The following is a 19570-nucleotide window of genomic DNA, read 5'->3' on the forward strand; positions in this document are numbered from 1 at the left end:
TATTTCACTTGGGCCAGCGCTGCTCGGTAAGATATGATGCCACACCAGGTCATGTTTAAGGAACTCTACCAGCGATCATATGCCAACCCATCGATCCCGTTTTTTTATGCGAGTGGTTGCTGCTTCCGCTTTATCCAGTTCCTTACGCTGTTGATTCTGCTGGTACCAATATCCTCATCTTCATCAGCTGTACTAATGATTTCCCATGTGAGCTATACTGAGGGCTTGCATGAAACTCTGATTCATTTTATTTCGTTTGCATAGAAAAGGAAGTTGGAAATGTATAACATTTATACCCTTGCATAAATTCTCGCATAAAATCTTACGTTAGTATAGCATCATTCCAAACTTATGTCATATGAGAAACTTTTAAAAAACAAGAATGAAAACATCAAGAAAATCAAGGTGTTCTTTCAAGACCTTAATTCTTTGATTGTCTAAGGTAACCACAGCAAATCTCTGTTTTTCTAGGTTAGCTTTTCTTTGATGTACATCAGCTGTTCAGCCTCAGTGCAATTATTTTGTATTAGCATAAAATGATTTTGCAGTGCAGCGTTTGGCTAAGTTACCAATACAGAGTTCCACAAAGCACACACCATTCTGCCTGCTGAGGCAGAGCCTGCACTCTCCGATCGGAGAAGCTCATTCTCAGGCACGTGTTTTCCATCCTGCTCTTCAGAGGTTGTCTACAGGTTAATTCTTTCCCCTTGCACAAGCCGTGCTCGGAAGTTCCAAATATCCTTCAAAACAAAAATGAGACAAAGGAAAATCCTTAAGGGCCAGCAAAAACAGTAACCAGGATTCCACTTTACAGAGATGGAAATAGATACAGCACTCTCAGCTTAGCTACGTACCCATAAAAACATACCAAAACACTTACTGAATATCCTTTCAAACCCTAAATATCAAGAACCAAAATGCAGCACTAAGAAAGAGGTGCAACCTCCACCCCCAGGAGACAGGTAGTTTGCAGGTGTGACACAGACTGCAAGATGCCCATGGTTCAATTCTGGAAGGCGGCAGAAGAGGAAACAAGGGCAGCACAGAGAACATTACCCTTGCAGAAGTCGCCCTCGCCTGCTTGTGCACACAGGGCCTCCCTTGTGCGCCTTTGGGTGATGAAAAAACTCACCAGCTGGCTACACCTTGCAGACTGCTGCCCATGAGCATTACCTCCTTTTTTTTTTGAGGCAGATGTATATTGCTGCTGACATACCCGCTGTAGCCTCAAGTCTAAACAATTGATGTGGGATTATATTTAACCAAAAAAATTCAGTCTACTATTGCAATCAGATGTGGCTACTTGTTTTAAAAGGAAAATTCACCTGCCATTAGGAGGGGAAACTGTAAGAACTGTGGACATACAAACCGTGGACGAGCACTGCATTTATTGCACCTTCTTATACTTGCGAATTCAGGTCAAGAGATGACCACATCGTCCTATTTACGTCGTGCAGTCCAAGCACAACCGCAAAAAGCTCTGGTTCACACACACTCCACACAACAAACCATGAACCAGGAGATGCAGTGAAGGGCAAAGCTTGCATCGACTTCACCCCATTCCTGCCCTGCCACGTTAGCCCTCCCCACTCCTACCCAGCGGGGTGAAGCCTAGACCCCCTCGAATGGTGTGCGAAGTGCGTGCGAGCAGCCTCAGAGCTGAGCCATCACGACAGCAGAGTCCGTGGCTCCTCCTCACTTATGCTACAACATCAGTCACAGTCGCATAAAGAAGTGCTGATCTCATCTCCACCAACTCAGGCGGCCCTGGAAGGGATCAAGGCGTGCTCACAAAACTATTTTGACAAGCAGAGCTGGAGGAGGAACTTCTAGAGCTCAAGGGATGTGAAGAGGCTGCTCAGAGAGCAAGGCCACTTCTCCAGTATAGCAAGAAGCAGCCTTATGAGCAAAAAGGCCCCAAAAAAGCCTGGCAGTCATCCTCTGAACATCAGGTCTTTTATTCTGCCAAGCACCTCTGCTTGGCACAGCTTGATCTGCCAAACTGGGCATAGCAAAAAGCACAAATCTGTATCACGAGAGACTTAGGAAAGGGAACTGACCTGGATTGTAACAAAGGGCATACAGACAAGTCTTACCCTGAGTTCCACGGAAGTCGTGTTGTATTTCTTGTGAACCATTTCTACCAGTTCTTTCTCCAGGTCCTCTTGGATCGTGTTCTTGACGTCAATGTAGTAGCACTCTGAGCTGGCGAAGTGACAGCTTATACTCTGCGTGAGGAAATCGGGCACCACTCACTACCACACTGATTACAAATCAATGGTGGAAAAAACTCTCGCACATCCCAGATCGTAGGCATCCCACCCCTTCCTTACAGATCATGTCAGCAAATTCATTCCTCTTTTCCGAGCACTCCTGCTCTCCTGAGAGTGTCCCCTTGGAGAAATACTCTTGCTTGCTGATGTGCTCTTCTTCCTTCCCTCCTCTCCCAAACGCTCCCCCAGCATGAACTGTACTACTTGATCTCAGAATATCAGCAACTAGAGCGGGAATAGGGGAAGCAGAGCTGGAGCAGACCTGTGTGTTCAGTAAGGGTTCTTACTTTCTGCACCCAGACAGTCACATCAACCCACTCATTTTGTAATCAGTTCTTGCTTAAGCAGAGTCTAGAGGAAATAAATAGAAATGCCCCACCAGAAAAAGCTGTTCTCTCATTACACGAACTATGCCAGCTGCAAGCAAGATCATGCCAGATGTCAAAGGGTGCTGGACCATAAGCCGGCTCAGAGAGCTCCAGGTACTCACTGATTTACCCCAAAGGCAGACAAATGTTGGGATTTGGCACAGTATGAGGAAGCTCTGGTGTTTCTGCAGGATGCTAAACAGGACTATTGCTCCACTAGCCAGGAAAGAGCCAGCAGATGAGACTTTCAGTACCTGATGTCCTCTCTGCTTTCAGGATTGCAGGAGGAAGGAATTCCACACCAGTAAACTGCGACTGGGGCTGAAAGAACGGGCCATGTAGTAGTCGATGCAGGCAAAACAAAATAAACATAGAGCAGCCCGCGTTGCAGTGCATGTGGGGAAATACCTGCATTGCTACTAGCGGCTACATTAGAGGGTACAGTTCCCTTATGTGCCTCGATGAATCCACTTCTGAGAAAGGATCAGGCCTCCAAAGGAGGGCACTTTTGCCTGTTTCAGTTAAATAATCATGATGCAAAACCAATATATGATGTGTAATCAAATCTTTAATAGAAAAATGGGTTGTGTTATCATATAAATAAATATTATTTATTGGATGATGAAGGTTCCTGCTATCCAGAGATGAGATGCCAAGAAAGCAGGGGGAAGAAAGGTAGAGAAGCTCCTGATATTGGGACAGCTGCAAGGGAGCTATTGCAAAAGCAAGTACAACCGGCCAGGCTTCAAACACAGATTCAACATCTAATTTCTACTCCTGCTCTGTTTTTCTCAAGCAGCCCCACAGCATACTCTTCTCCAAAAAGACAGAGATGTTTAAAAATAAAAACTAAAAAAGAGAGTGTAAAAGTATATTAAGGAAGCTAAAAACTCATTAAAAAGTTTATCCACATATTCATGAGCTTGGAAAGGGAGGGGATAGTTGGATCAGTTTTAAAAAATCAAAAATGTCAAAAGCTGTATCAAGAGATGGTTTCTTACCTTTCGGAAACCTGATGTCTTGTTTATCCCAGAGCCATGAATGAGCAGGGGATGGAAGAACACTGTGTCTCCCTTCTCCATGACAAGGTGAACCCTGGGAGTCTTCTCATCCTCATCAAGCAGCCCATGGAAAAGTTTGTTGGCTTTACCCTAGAAAAAAAGGCTGAGTTGAATGACTTGGTTAAAATTAGAGCAAGTGCCAATTCTCAGTGCGAGGGACAGCAGGGACAGCTTCTGATCTGCTTTCCTCTGGGCAGTGTATTCGGTACGCCCAACTAAGAGCCTGCCCACTTGCCTACAAGTCTTCCTACTTCAAGCCTGAGGTACAGCAAAATAATACTTTTTCTATTTTCTGAAGCTGGATTCAGACAATTAAGAACTTTTCTTGGCTGGAGAGAACAGAGAGGAGCATCAGGGAATCCCACAAGTGTGGCCTGATGCCACCGCTGGGGTCCAGCCTTCTGCTCCCAGTATAACCATCACCAACGCCAGGCCAGGTCAGGAAACATCTGTTCTTAAGAGAAAGATACTGCTTGATATATAATTGCATCCAGCTGTTTACTATCCAATTTCTCCTCTTCGGGGCAGTACACATGCTCACCAGACAGGAACAAATTTACAGAAGGAGAAAGAGTCCTCAGACTTGGCAAGGGCCATGGAAAATGGTTCCATGTGTTTATGCCGTTTATGCCACGACGTGCTGGACAATTTCTAGGTGAAAGTGGGAATAGAGGCAAATCTACCCAGGTGACATGGAGTGAGGTCAACCAAGCAACAAGTCAGTGCTTGCACAAACAGAAAAACTATCACTGAAAACCTCAGCTTTGACCTGCGCATCATCCCTCCGCGGTGAGCTCTCCCCAGCCAAAATGTGGTCCCCTCATGCACGCCCTTCCCAAGCCCCCCATGATGCTCTACCTCCCACTGGGGATAGCTGTGAGGTTTCAGGGGCTCCTTGTGTGTCCCCGGCTGCACGACCAGGCAGCCGTTGTCCTGGTTGGCCTTTTCCATGGCGGTCCAGGAGCACACGATGCGGGCCGCAGGCCGGAAGGGGAAATAGTGCAAGTCCTGATGCATGGGGTGGAGAAAAGTCTGTTTATCTGCAACACAGGTTCAGAACCTTCAACCTCATCAAACGTGACACAGCCTTTTCCTTCCCGTTAAACCATTGCACTTGTTGTAACGTGTCCTAAGAAGCTACTGCTTGCCACTGGAGAGACTTCGTGTACTCGGTGTCTGCTCCAGCCCACCACTGACTTGAAAGCCAAATGGGTTACCTTACACCCCATCCCAAGATGGACCAAGAGCACAGTGGTGGCACGGGTTCAGCAATGGCACGGGGATACAGTGAGTGCCAGGAGGCTGCCTGGCTGTGCAGTCCCTCAGCAGACTCCTTTTGCTGTCCTTCACCACCAACAACCCCCTGCCAAGTTTTCACCATTCCCTTTGGCTGCTCTCCAGTTGTGTGAACTTTAACCAGCACGGTGGTGCACAAACCTTCCCCAGCACAAAGACTTTCAAACAGCCGTGCTGTCTGTACTCACTTGATCTATCACTGTGTTGGCAAGCAGAATCAACCCTGTCTGTGCTGCACCCAACACATGTTTATTTAGCCGCCTTCTTAAAAAAAGAAAAAAAAAACCAAACCTCAAGTTGTGGACTGCAGCCTCCCCAGACAGCCTACCCAGCACTCTATTAGCCTTTGCCCTGGAGGCTTTTTTCCATGAAGTCTAAACAAAAATAAATATTTCTGAAGTTTTGTTTGTTAATTCTTTTCCCACTATGGAAATGGAAACAGATCATCCACACCAAAACAGCCTTTTATGTATTATTTATGTATTTATTTTGCCATTGAGTTTGTTCCTCAAATAGATATAGTTAGGATGTTTCCACTTGCCTCATCTGCCATATTATTTAGACTTTGGGCAGCCTCGAAAACTCTCCTAAGATCTGCACCGCTCCTAAAATACTCCTCAAAGATATTGAATGGAGACCTTGCAAATATGAAGCAGCTTCCCATTTCTTGTCCGTTATTGTTTTCGTTTTACTTTAAAAATGTATGGTCTCCTGTTGAATTTCCAAACCAAAATGACACAGCTTTCTGTGGAGTATTTAAGATGACAAGTGGAGATGACTTGAACAAACTCAGTATTTTAATAACTCGGTGTACTATGTATCTGCTCAGAAGCTGCACACCTAAGAATAAGAAACATAGCTCAGGTCTCCACTTCGCTAAACTGAAACAGCTTATGCAGAGCCAAAGCTACTTTGAAAAACCGTAATATGGTTAGTCCGGTTCTCTTCCTCTCTCCCTGCCCATCACCCTTGTATAAATTATGATCTCAATTTCCAGCAGCAGGAGCCAAAGCCAGGCTTCAAAATCCTTCTTTTGGCAACTATTCAAGTATCTCCATATCAAAGCGCTGAGTGTGCAACAACCGTCAGCGAGGTCAGGAGCGTGTAAACTCCAAGCAAAGGATGATGTCTGTATTTATTGCCTTTTACCGAGGTCCACGGAAGCACTCATTTTCGACACATTGGAAAAGTCGAGCTTAAAACGCACGTCATGTTTTAAGCCCTGGCCCTTTATGCAAGTGCAGCTGGCTGAATAGGGAGCTCGCTTGCCCACTTGGACACGTCAGTGGTGCGGCCGTCTTTAGCAAACAAACATCCACTGAACGTTGAACGACAAGAAACGTTATCTCATCAAGCCAAGGTTAAAAGAAAACAAACTATTACCAAAGTGGCCTCGTAAATTTTCAAAGTTATTTGGTTTTAATTTGTCTCATTTTTTTTCAAACAGTTTTTCTAAAACACTAAGTTCAATTTTGGCCGAATAGACAGCATACACACAACTATTTCTCTATTTTCTTCTTATCCAAGTTTTCCTTACCAGAATCTGGAAGTTTATTTATCAACATGGTGTGCATTGCCATAATGTTTGGCCCTGTGAAGCACTCAACATATTTGAGGACCTACAGGGAAGAAAACATTAGGAAAAAAAAATATTAGAAACATGAAAGACAAGAGGTAAGACTGCTGAGGAAGCACTGGGACCTGGACGTTTGGCTGAGGACTAGGGCAGAGGAGGAGGAGGTTGGGATGGAGGGATGCAGGACAGGAGGCAGGATCCGGCATGGCACACCAACGGGCATGGTGGTAGGAGGCCAAGACAGAAGACGGTGCAGGAGGCTGCTGAGTGAAAAGATGGGGAGGGTCACTTCCACAAAGCTATGGCTTTCCACCACAACGTGAATATTGGCTACAAAGCTGGACCTGCCCAGAGAGCAGATGCTTTGCCTGGATAAAAGACATTCAGAAAATGTTGCTGACCTGTCCTACTAGCCCGACACCGTTTGGGCTAGTCACATTCCTGACTGGCTCACCCACCACAGGAGCAGAGGAGCACTGCTTTAAGTCTTCTACCCTGACCACCGTCCATCCCGTGTTCATGCAGGACACTCTTAAAAGATAGCTCGATATTCCTTCCTCACATATATACTTATGGGAGTGACACACAGGGGCTCTAAGGGACAAAGGATATAGCTTTAGCGGAACCAAAAAAAGCTTCTTCACATAGGCACTAAAACATAGATACATTCATATAAGCTTTTCCACCATCATCCCCCTTTTTGCTGTTTTTTTTTTTATTTTACCTCTGGCAGAGTACAGTATCTGAACAACTCTTTGTCTTCCTGGAAGTCCTGCACTTTATTAACTACTTCTTCAGACTGACCATACTGGGATTTCAGGGACTCGTTTTTCATAATCATAGCTCCCAGTGGATTCACCTCTTTTTTACAGATCCTCACAAACTCCTTCCTGCAAAGCAGAGGGAACATCCATGTTGGGAGAGTCCAGCTTCACCCAGCTTCCCAGAGCTCCCTCGGGAGCACACAGGACCCCCCAGCACCTTAGGCAAGTGCCCTGTACCTGAAGCGTTCAATGTCTTCGTCAGAAACGAGCTTCTTAACGAGCAGATACCCATTGTCTTCGTAGAACTGCCTTTGCTCTGTGGTGAGGACATCGTTGTCCAGGGTATAGCTGAGACACAGGGGAGAAACACGTCAGTAGGACCGGGCAGAACAACGGGAGCACCGTCAGTGAGACCCGGCAGGAAGGTGGTGACGTGCAGGGGACCATGCAGGGGAGAATCAGTGAGAAACCCTCCCCACTTGCATGTCCACCTCGGCTCTGCAGGCGTCCAGTGTTTCCCACGCCCCAGCAGAGCCAGCACGGTGTGTCCGACGCCGTGCAGCATCTCTGCCCACAGCCACCCACTACTTCTGCGGCAGAATTCAAAGCATCCCCCTCGTGCCCTCCCGAAGTGGAGAAGCGAGCAGGAAAGCTGGGATCGGTCCTCAGCAGCTTTATTCTCGACAGAGATACTGAAGCACACGAGAATAGTCTCTGCAGTCAGATTATCCACTCAGACATTTTCAAGATGCATGGTTAAGCTTCTTTATTAAACTACAGTTAAACAAAGGAAAATATACCCTTGCAAAATGAAAGGCTACACAATGGCTGGTGATCAGCACGTGTGCTAGGGTGGAAAAAAGAATCGAGTTCTGCAGGTTTCTTTTTTTTTTATCTCTACAAAGGAAGATACAGCTTACCGAAACCTCCCTGGTTGAGGAACAGCACTAACTTGGGCTGAAGTAGGAACGCTTGTCTGGGATGGAAGTTAAGGAATATACACTAAAGCACAATAGAGTAGAAGAACATGTATACACATGCGTCCTGAATCCTACAATGCGGTTCATCTTAAAGGTAAGTGCTGTGCTGGATATTCAATCATGTTCTTGTTTATTTTGCTTCTAAAAATATCTTTCGCACCTTCGGAGTAGCACGTCTGGCAGAGAAGTATAAAATTACAGCATGGTACAGCCTTGTCCACAGATATAGAAAAGTCAGTATAAAATGCCTGAGACTCCAGAGTGGTCCATGGGCCTTGATTCATCTCCCAGAACATAAAGACACTCAATGAGATGCTCAGTGGAGATGTTTACTTGCCCAATTTCCCTCCCTATGTTCCAGAGAGCAGCCAAACCTACCCAAAACCGGTGTTGCCTCCATCTCTCCCCTCCTAACATCGGTGCACCACATTCAGAGCCAGAAGTCATATGGGGTGAACCTGCGACTTCATGTTCCCATGCGGTGGTGCAAACCCTCACCTTCTCTCCAGTTACTGCAGAGATTAGGTCCCTCCCAAACTTGACAGGGAGAGCACGAAGAGAGGAGAGCTATGGGCTTGTCCTCCACCTCAACTCATTTCAACAGGGTTAAATAAACACAGTCGTGTTCTCCTACGCAGAGAGAGGCATTCTCATCCACAGAACAATTAAACCCCGCTTGCTAATGAAGCCTCCCAAGAACTTTGTGCATGGTATTGAAGCTCACCCAGGGGCAAGGACAAAAAAAAAGAACATTTTCATGCAGATCTCAGTCTGCACATGCATGTTTGGAGACCCCTGTGCTTCGGGGTTTTATGTAAACCGAAGACTTTCCTCTACTGCTCACCACTACCTTTTAAATGTGCCATAAAAGCATGCGTGCTTCTGGAATAAGAAATAGGTTTCATCAGAACAGTTGTGTCTATAGTCCCTACACCAGGAAGCTTAAACGTTAGCTGGTCAAGAGTCACATACGGTGGGAGAAGAAACACAACACATGGACAGGGGTGTAGCAAAACTTACGAGCCAGAGGGAAGAAAAGGTGCTGAGAACTGGACGGAAGAGAGTGGGAAGGAAGAGGACATGGGGAGACCAGGTGGAAACCACCACAGCAGGTCCCAGAGCAAGGGATTCCACAACCGAGGGCACTACTGCTCCACACACCACATTTCAGGTCCATTTTCAGTGACAATGGGACTTCTGGCCATTTGGGCTCCTAAATGTCCAGAGACAGCTGATGGAGACACAGGCACTGGTTGAACCCCAGCTGTGGTGCCCTCCTCAGCACACCTCCACCTCCCAGAATGGGGGGGACAGTGGACAAGTCTACCAAGCACTGGACTCCGTTTTAACACCTTCCTCCTGGGCTTTGCAGTGCCTCTTCCTCTCACTGGTTTTGCTCTTGCCACCTTGCAATGCCCAAAGGACAAGTTTGGGTTGCTTGGACAACTGAAAACAAGAGGCACCCAGATTGGGAAGGAGCTGCCACCTCCAGCTGCTCATTTTGGTGAAGACATGGAATATTTAAACCTTCCCCTTCCCCTCACACATACCCTTTTGGGAATAAGGTATTCACAGACATTACCAACCGAGCAGGCAACATAATACTTTTGCAGAGACGGAAGCAAGATCAAGGATCAAGCAGCTTTTCCAAAGCATCTCCCTGCAGACTCTCAAGGGATGGTACCAACTCCTGCATATTTAAGACACGCACAATAAAATTGTGTAGTTTTTTTAGAAACCATTTCACAGACACCTGGTGAGATGGTCCTGGCCTGACAGCCACCGCTCTGCCAGCACCATCAGGGTTTGACCAGAAGCAGCCAACCACCCAAATCACTCAAGCGGAGCAGTTGCTTTCTGAATCTCCCCTGTTTGCCTGCATTTTGAAGAAACCTTCACTTCTACAGTTGGTGTGCTGGTTTTTTTCCAGTGTCCCAAACCAGGCAGCACCCAAGCTGAATTCACAGCTGTAGGAATGGAGGTCTTCTACAAGCACTGGTGGATGTGGCTTTTTCTCAGCTGCCTTCCTGTAAGGAGATAAGTGCTGGTGTTACCAACGCAGCAATCCCCTCTGGCTCCTACACCACGCTCCCAAGAAAACCCTGCCGTATCTCACCTTCTGCTGCTTCCTCTCCTTCCTGAGGCCACATGGGAGGACTCTGCGAAGGCAGAGTTTTTCCACTGTTGTGTAGAAATAACTCATCTTCCAATAAACAAGAACAACCAACATACACCAATCTCTAATATACCGATCCCTAAAAGCAACTAGGAGGAAACTAGGTACGTACAAGATGGTATTAAACTCTCTATTATGCAGGTTTAACTTTAAATCAACAGAGAGGATCAGGATGCTCTCTTCTCCGGGCTGGGAAGGTTAGAGCCTGGGTTGAGCCGGCAGAAGGCAGCTAACCCCTGCTGCAAGGCTCACTATGCAGAGAGAAGTGGGTGCGCACATCTGCACCCCAGCTGGGCAGTGCAGAGACCCCGCGGGCTTCAGGTGGTTTTTACATTTTATGTCTCCATCAAGACATTTCTATTAAGACATTTCTCCCTTCATAAAAGGAGAGGCGTTTTCTGGAAGGAGAATTGACTGTCCTGCCCAATTCACCAAGCCAGAGATTACAACAAAACCACTGCCCTGAGATAACATATCTCAAATACATCTATTCTTACTAGAGTCTATCATTTACTTTATCCAGACACCTTTCTTGTTCCAGCCCAATTTAGTCATCTTTTTGTCCAAAGCTCTTTGCATCAGGACCATTGTAGCTCGATTTAAAAAGAAAAGAGCTTGTGCAGCGCCTCTCCTTACTTACTTACTCTCTCCTTACAACCAGGGTGCTTTTCCTAGGATTTATTTCCAATTTTGTGTTCCTACTTGCACCTTTGTCTTATGGCAATCTGAGTCAACTACTATCCATCTATCTTCATATTTTTAATACATTTGAAGACTTCTACATGTTTGATCACATCCTCTTCGCCAATTTATTATAATTCAGAGGTAACTTGTCAGCATTCAGCTCTCACCGAGAATCAGCAACATTTAAAAATCTTTTTTTTTTTTTTTAAAAAAAAGCAAGATTTATGGCAGCAGCTTTAAAAATACTATCACAGCAGGCGGTCTGCATTTAAATTTTAGAAACGTGGGACAGACCAACGTGAAAACTTCTTTCTGCCCCGGTTTCCTTTCTCTGATCTATTGAGAAGCTGGCAGCCTCCAACATTTCCACCTCATTCCCCACTCACAAACCAAAGCTCGATGTTTTTCCTGTTGCTGGTCTACCAGTCAAGCCTGTACCTCTCAACAAAGTCCAAGACTCGCTGTGCAGTTGCTAAGCCTTGCAGAGTTTATCATCTCCCCCAAATCCAGGAATCTCTAGGAGGAAAATGCTCTGCAGGTAACCCCACTGAGCGTGCTGGGGGAGATGTGCCGGGGGGGCTGCCAAGAGGCAGCTGGCCCATCAGATGCACATCCCCACGCCTGACAGGTTGCAAGGCTGAAGCTCAGGGAGAAAACACCAGGCAGCAAGAGGTTTTTGGGGCAGGAGGGGTGCTGACCCCCAAAACACCAGTCAGGGCTGCCAGGGGAAGCTCACCGAGGGGCTGCATGGGGCACAGCCCCCCTGCACGTCACCACCCCGTAACCAGGGCACAGGGCTGGGACATTGCCCACGTGTCCTTCCCGGGCAGGGTGTCCTTGTAGGGCAAACCACCACCGAACCCCACCTCGGTGCCCATGCACACGCAAGTACGCAGGGCGTGGGGAGCGATGTGCAAAGCTCGCTGGGGCGGGGGAAGCAGAGCCCTGACCCCCCAAGGGGACCAACTATCCTGCTCCCCTGCCCCTTCCCACCCCACATCAGAAAGGATACAGGAGCAGGGGCTGCTCCCAGCCGCGGGGAGAGGTGCCGGAGGATAGCGTCTAGCCGAGCCGCCGGCCCCGACCGCTTCCCGAGTTGCTCCATCTTGCCCGGGCAACCGGAGCGCTTGGTCCCCAGCCTGACCCTATAAACACAGCCAGGGAGGAGCAGGGCCCCGTTGGCGGCTGCTGCCTTTGCCTCGGCTGCACATGCGCCAGCAGCCGTGCATGCTCAGAAAGACCACAGAAACCCTGCCGGGAGCCAAGGGCTGGCAGGGTTTGCAAATGGGAGGGACTGCCTGCAGCTGGGACATGCGTGGGGAAGGCTCAGGGCATGCTTTTGCACGTTCTCCCCCTTCCCGTATTTTTTCCCCTTCTCTGCCAGCAGTTACTGAGCTGCAAGGATTTCATCAGCCCTGTGCAGGGAGCAACGCTTGGCCCTTTCGGGTACAGACCACGGCCGAGGCCGGCACGGATATTTTCTTTATCTCCTGTCTCGAAGGAGACTGTCAGAGCTTGCCTCATCCTCCATGAATTTGGAGGGATTTTTTTGGCCCCACTGTCACCCGGGGGTGGTGGCAGAGTGTGTTTCCCAAGTACCTCATTTGCACTGATAGAGATCTGGGAAGTCTGCAGACTGCATCAAATCCGCACCCCAGGCTGTTGTTGTGCTGGGCGGCCTTTCTGTCCAGCCTGCTGGGACAGCTCTGGTGCTTTTGAGAAAGAAAAGAGGGGAAGGAGCAAAAGGAGCAGTGCAGCACCTGGGGAGCTGGGGAGGGAGGAAAAAAAAAAAAAAGCCCGGAGGGGAAAACCTGGGGTAGGGAGAGGGGGGAGAAGTGTAAAAAATGGGCAGCTGCAAATAGAGGTTGCAAAAAATAAGCTGTCAAGGGCTTGGTATTCCTCTGAAGCTGGGGTATGCTTACAAGTGGCATATTCAATATATACTGTTCTTAGCACACTCCCATCTGCCTTAATTAACTCTGTGAGTGCATCAACTGACACGTTCGAGGAGAAGACTATTAAGGGACTGAAAACAGCCCTGTAAGGAAGACCTGCAGCACAGCTCAGAAGGCGATTTTTGTCATCTCTGTACATGTCCCCTGTTGCCACCGCACTGTAGAGCCTCACCACTCCTGCAAAGTGGACTTCAGCCACGGTTCAGACTAGCTCGTGCCATTGGTGTCACAGTCAGTTCATCCTTCAAGCCCTATGCTGTCAAGCAGATGCTGCTGAAAGGTGGGGTTTCTCCTGCTGGAATTTGCCATCCTTCATCTTTCCCCTTTCCCTGGGGCAGGGGGATTCATCGCTGACCAGGATGGAGCGAAGCACTGCAGGGAGGTGGGGCAGAAGTAGGAGCTCTGAGGAGGATGCAGGTGGGAGGAAGGCAGTGTGCTGCCTGCTCCAGGTCCAGTCTTGCAGGCTGCTCTCCCACCTACTCTCCCAGGAGATGGAGAAGTTGGAGATCCGGATGAGAGAGCAGGGAGAGTAGAGAGGAGTGGTAAACTGAGGGCAGCAAACCCAGTAACAAATGCACTGTAATAATATAAGCTGGATAGCAGCATCAGGATGGGAAGGGAATTATGCTAAGAATTTGCATTATTTTGCCAACCCAACTTATGCAAATAGATCTTCACACCTACCCAGTTTGTTCATAAACCCCTTCTGCATGAGCAATCCAGCCAGACCCTGCTTCCAAAGATGCACCATCAAGAGTAAGTCCCCTGGTTGCTCCAGGCAGTCTCATGATGATAGGGTGTGCACCAAAACTCTGCATCACAGCTACTTCATGAAGCTTAACTCCATTTTGCAACAGGTTTTGCTGGAATCCGAGGTGACATTGGTTGATGGATCAAAACCTCAGCTGTCAATATACTAAGCTTCATGTTAGTGCTACAGATAAACAGAAGCCAAGTGCTTCTGAACTTAACCTGTATCCTAAAAGCTGTTTCCCTTTAAAACTCAGTGGCAAAACTCCCAATGATTAAAGTAAAGATGTACCAGAGCAGGTTTTACATACTCCATTTGTGGCAGCTGCCTGGAATGGGGTGCATTCCTGTTTGCGGTTCTCATGGTCAGTGGCTCCACGTATGCTCCGTGCAGTTAGTCACTCCCTTCGGGGCTACAACAAAACATAGGCTGTTCACAAAAATGGGACAAAGAAGATTAGGAACCCCAAAACCCCTCTTATACGACAAAAATATTTTGTGTAGTCAGAGGCACCGTGAAGGGACAACTAGCAGCAGCAGTGACAGCACCCAACACTTTATTGCCAACAAAATCAGACCTTTGCCTCTTGAGCTATAGGAAAACTCTTAGTCATAGGTAAACAGAAAGTTAATAAAAGTCCTTCAAATCAAATTCAAGTGAGGGGGAAGGGAAAGGAAAAAAAAAAAGCAACTAGAGTAACAGTTTTATTACTGAAGTCCTAATTATAACTGCACTGAACAGTCTATTTATAATTCAGATATATGCTGCAATTGCCTTCACAACCCAAACTGAAACAGGAACCTCAATAAATCTTCATCTGTTTCAAAATTCAGGTAAGAGTCCCATTGAAAAGATAAAGCGGAACAATACTACACATGCCAATTCTGACAAAGACCTGTTTGCAATGTAGATATTTCTTCCTCTGTATGTGTTTGACAGCATCTTATGCAAAGGTGTCTTTCATAGCTGAAAAAAAATAAACAAAAAGAATATTTAGTTAGTGATTTTGCTGTACTGATTTACGAGTTTGAGAACTAAGATGCTTTTATACATACATAATACACGTTTACATCCATATATATATGCATTTTTAAACAAGAAGAGCCTCAAAAAACTAATCTCTCTGTGCATTCAATACAATTATTCCTTTTTACTTACTGCTTCTCTGGTAATCTTGATAATACCCAGTAATACTGGCTTGTGAAGTAATTCCCACGTCACTAGACCACCCTGTTATATCGCAACCCAAAATGACTCAGGATACCTCATCCACCTTGGCATGGAGGATGCAGTTCAGGTGACTGCCCTTTATTTGTACCCTCACGCTAATACAGTCCACGATCAAACTTTAATACAGCAAAAGATTGATCTCGGGCATTGCTGGCACCGCTCTGGGCTGCAGCGCAGAGAACCACGCAGTGACATCAGTGGCACGACTGCTGGTTGTGGTGTGGCCACGCTCTCTAAAAACAGGAGAAGCGTGTGGACGCATATGAAAAACCCTGTCCTTTGCACCTTACTCTGATTTTTATTAAAAAAAATCCCCAAACCCAAAACACTCCAGAGTGAATAATTTTCAAATCTGTTGATAAGCTTCACTAAAATACAGACTGAATCTCATGAACCTAGGAAAAGAAACAAGGGAGAGATCTTCTTCCTTAAGAAAACTGCTGGTGGCATTCATCTTTTTATTAAAATTAATGGCATTTAAGAGGGGATGTGTCTTTGCAAAGTATTTTTACAGCTATGTCTGTCAGTTTCCTGAATTTTATAGAACATTTTTATACAGCCGCTTTGTATTTGGCTTTTAGTTTTAATGTTTTCTGTTCATTAAATCACAAAACTAATAAAAACTAAACGATTGAGATTTCTCCAGCAGTACAGGAATGGTCCTAATGCACAGTGTTATAATTTAATAAGCATCTCAATTGACTATTAAAATCCACATTATGATCAGAACTGTAATTCCAAAGATGAGGTCCTCTGAAAGCTTAATTTACTGTGGTGGGAAGTGGCAGCTGCTGCAACTCAACAAAATTAGCTTTTTTAACTTAGATGCCAGGGAAAACAGATGTAGATGAGACAATAACAAGAACAACAACAAAATCCACCACCGACACAGAGGTTCATTTCTCATCACCAGAAGATTCAAGAAGGGCTTCTACAGATACGTTAGCAGCGAAAGGGAGGCAAAGGAAAATGTGGACCCAATGGAGAACAAAATAGGGGGACCTAGTGACAAAGGACATGGAAAAGGTCAATGGACTCGATATCTTCTCTGCCTTGGGCTCTGCTGGCATGGTCTGTTCTTGGCCTCCATGTACCAAGCAGCAGAGTCTCGGGCCATGGAGCCTCACCCGTACTGCAAAAGACTGAGTTGGAGACCACTGAAGCAAACTGGGCATTTTCAAGTCCATGGGACCATGTGGGATGTATCTGTAGGAGCCAACATGACTGCAAAGCTGCTCTTCTCCTGTGCCAGGGGAGGTTCCTGATGTCTGGAAAAAGGCAAATGTCGTAGCTGCCTTCACAAAGGGCAAGAAAAAGGATCTGGGGACCTCAGCCTCCAAAAAAGTTATGGAGTAAGTCCTCCTGGATTTGCCATGTCCACATACACCACGGACAAGATGATTGGGAACAGCCAGCACAGATTTACCAAAGGCAAATTGAGCCTGGCCAACCTCCTTGCCTTCTGCGAGGGAATGGCTCTGCGGACTAGGGTAGGGCAACAGGCAACATGCACCTCTACCTCAGGAAGGCTTTTGGCTTCTTGGGACAGGCGGACTATAACGTGGGTGGAAAATGGGCTGAACTGCTGGGCTCAGTGATCGGCAGCACGAAGTGCAGTTGGTTACTGGTGGCATCCCTCAGCATTCAGTAGCAGAACCGATGCTGGTTTATCTACTACTGACCTGGACAAGAATTAATCCTCAGGAAGCTGGCTGAGGACACCAAGCTGGGGAAGCAGTTCCTAATTCCCTAGCACTCGGAGGGACCTCGGCAGGCAGGTTGGCAGGACCCCCTGGAAGTTCAGCGAAGGCAGAGTGCCATACGTGGCATGCAGTAACCCCGTGCTGCGGGACAAGCTGGGTCCTGCCTGCCTGCAAAGCTGCTTTGCAGGAAAGGACTTGATGGACGAGTTGGGTATAAGCAAGCGGTGTGTGCTTGCAACGAAAAGGGCTGACCGCATGCTGGGCTGCATTGGCAAGAGTGCAGCCAGAGGGCCAAGGGAAGTGGTTCTTCCCCTCTATGAGGCAGTTTGTGAGATTACATCTGGACACTGTGTCTGGTTTTGGGCTCCCCAGGATGGACATTGACATCCTGGAGCAAGTTCAGTGGAGAGCCACAAAAATGAGGGGGCTGAAGCACATGATGCACAAGGACAGGCTGAGAAAATAGCTCAGCTTGAAGAAGAGAAGGCTCCAGGGAGATCCTACAGCTGTCTGCAAGTACCTAATGGGGAGGGATAGAGAAGACAGCCAAACTCTTCTTGAAGGTTTACAGCAAAATGGCTGTAAACAATAGGCACAAACTGCAGCAAGAAAAATTCCTGTTAGACGTAAAGAGAAAATTCTGCACAATGGGGATGGTCAAACACCAAAACAGGGCGCAGAGAGATTGTGAAATTTCTGTCCCTGGAGATATTAAAAACCTGACTGCACACAGGCCTGAGCAACCTAATGTGACCTCAGGGTTGTCCCTGCTTTGGACCAGGAGACCGCAAGACATCTGTTCCAAATTATTCTAAGAGTCCAGCTATGGTGGTAGGAGCATCCCTCAACTGACCTACTACAATAAGGAATGTGCATCTGAACACAAATCTATTTTTACCTTAGGAATATCAGGACCATTTTTCTGGTGTTACTATTTCCCCCTCTCTGAAGGTTGGAGATGTAGGGCAACAGCTTTTTCATGCCTTAAAAAATACAACAGAAAATATGTCAGCATGGCAAGCAAAAGCACAGAACAGCACTGGTTGGAATATCAGCATTAGCTTAGATATATCTTGGGTGACAGAAGGAAAGACGTTAGTGTCGTGGTCTGGAGACGGGGCAAGCAAGGAGGCACATACCTGGAATCAGAGTCTGGAGCAGCAAAGCCTGTGCTGAAGTGCTGAAGTCTAAACTGCTGCTGCTGGAAGCACAGCAAGCCAAATTAAAGCTAGTTTAGACACACGTGGAGGAAGTCCTCCATGCACACATGGTTGTGGTGCAATTCTGGTTTGTCAAGAGACAGGCTGCCACCAAGTTGAACAGCATTGCCTTCCACAAAAGCAAAGTCCTGTCTCTAGTTCCTGGCCTCTGCTGAATTTCAAGCTTTGGGCAACCTCTACCCACCTACTGAGGCTCTGCAGCCTGGCTTCTCTCTCCGGCGTGAAGAACAAGGTCTCAGGACTACAGCTGTCCTTAACTTCTGAGCTGTGGGTGCCCACCCACCCCTGAAGACACAGATGCCTTCAGAAGTACCAGAGACAGCTGGATCCATCATAACCAGCTCTGGGCACTAAGAGCTTAAAAAATCCCAAGCTCTTCCTGCACGGCTGGCTCTTGCAAGGCCAGCTGACCTCAGCAGTCAGCGAGCTGACACGCAGAAGTCTCCCTCAGAGATGTTGCTCCTATTGAGGTCCTACAGCTTCCCAACGGGATCCCCTTCTCTCTCACGACCACCCAGCCTGGGAAAAACACCTATGTAAAGGCTGAATAGGAGGATATTTTATTACCTTCCCCCTCTTCAAGCAACAACCACAGAGGCTGCCAATCGCATCTGGTGGTCAGAATGCAGATGTGCCCCCAGAAGGTGACTCTTCCCAACTGTCTGCCAGACGTTCAGTGAAAAAAAAAGCACTAAACCAGTAAGTATTGGCCACTGTGCCCATCCGTTCCCCCCACAGTCACTCAGGTTTGCTGCTTACCGCAGCATTCACACTAATTTTTGTATCTCCTAAGTAGAAAAGGGTCAGTCCTGAATTTCTAGCAAAACATGAAATCAAAATAATACCTAAAAAAAAGGACAAAACTATTCTGACTTTATATACTGCCACAGATAATTTTAAGAGTTATTTTTCCTGATGCAGGGGCAAAAGCAAAAGGGTAAGGAAACCAACATATTAAAGAGAGATAGCAGATACTAGCTTTCCAAGAATATATGCTACTTATCAAATATATTGATTAGGCTAGTGAATATTCCAATTATTAAATTCTTTCTTACAACCTTGATGGGAGTTTTACAAGCAGCCTTCTCATACAGACTGCGGGATGGAAGTTGCTGCATGCAGAGGTACCTGTGTATGCAAACAAAAGCACATTACATTTGTACAAACGACTGGATATAGCTAATAAAAACCACCGTTTGCTGCTGCTTTTTGATGCCAGCATCTCAAAAAAACTTCATTTAAAGGAGATCTTTTAAGTGTCTTTCTTAAAGCTGCATGTCTTTGGACTTGCTAGCCCAGTGCAATATACCCTCCTACAGCTTATGCTTGATCTGCAATCTCTTATTTAGCAAAACAAATCATAAGACATCTTATACAAATCACTGCACTCCTTAACTGATTAGGTGATGCTAACAGAGGACTTCCCAACTCAATCATCACCCACTCAGCGGCACACTTCAGCCAGCCCAGCCAGGAAGCGCTTTGGGATGTAAATTCCAGCCATCAGGAAACATCAGGAGAGGCTTCCACCAT

General features: G+C 46.8%; 1 protein-coding gene across 1 annotated transcript; it reads right to left on the reverse strand.

Moving 5' to 3' along the window:
* Positions 1 to 230: 230 nt before the first annotated feature.
* On the reverse strand, positions 231 to 12384 carry LOC142079491 (phytanoyl-CoA dioxygenase, peroxisomal-like). Its single transcript, XM_075143779.1, has 9 exons — positions 12191 to 12384; positions 8259 to 8314; positions 7576 to 7686; positions 7299 to 7464; positions 6536 to 6617; positions 4561 to 4742; positions 3643 to 3792; positions 2097 to 2228; positions 231 to 740 (listed from the first exon to the last, which is right to left on the reverse strand). Exons 1-9 carry the CDS (start codon positions 12281 to 12283, stop codon positions 687 to 689), a joined length of 1026 nt encoding a protein of 341 aa, XP_074999880.1. The 5' UTR covers positions 12284 to 12384; the 3' UTR covers positions 231 to 686.
* Between the last annotated feature and the right edge of the window lie 7186 nt (positions 12385 to 19570).

Source organism: Calonectris borealis, chromosome 1 (assembly GCF_964195595.1).
Source record: "Calonectris borealis chromosome 1, bCalBor7.hap1.2, whole genome shotgun sequence".
Lineage (NCBI taxonomy): Eukaryota > Metazoa > Chordata > Aves > Procellariiformes > Procellariidae > Calonectris > Calonectris borealis.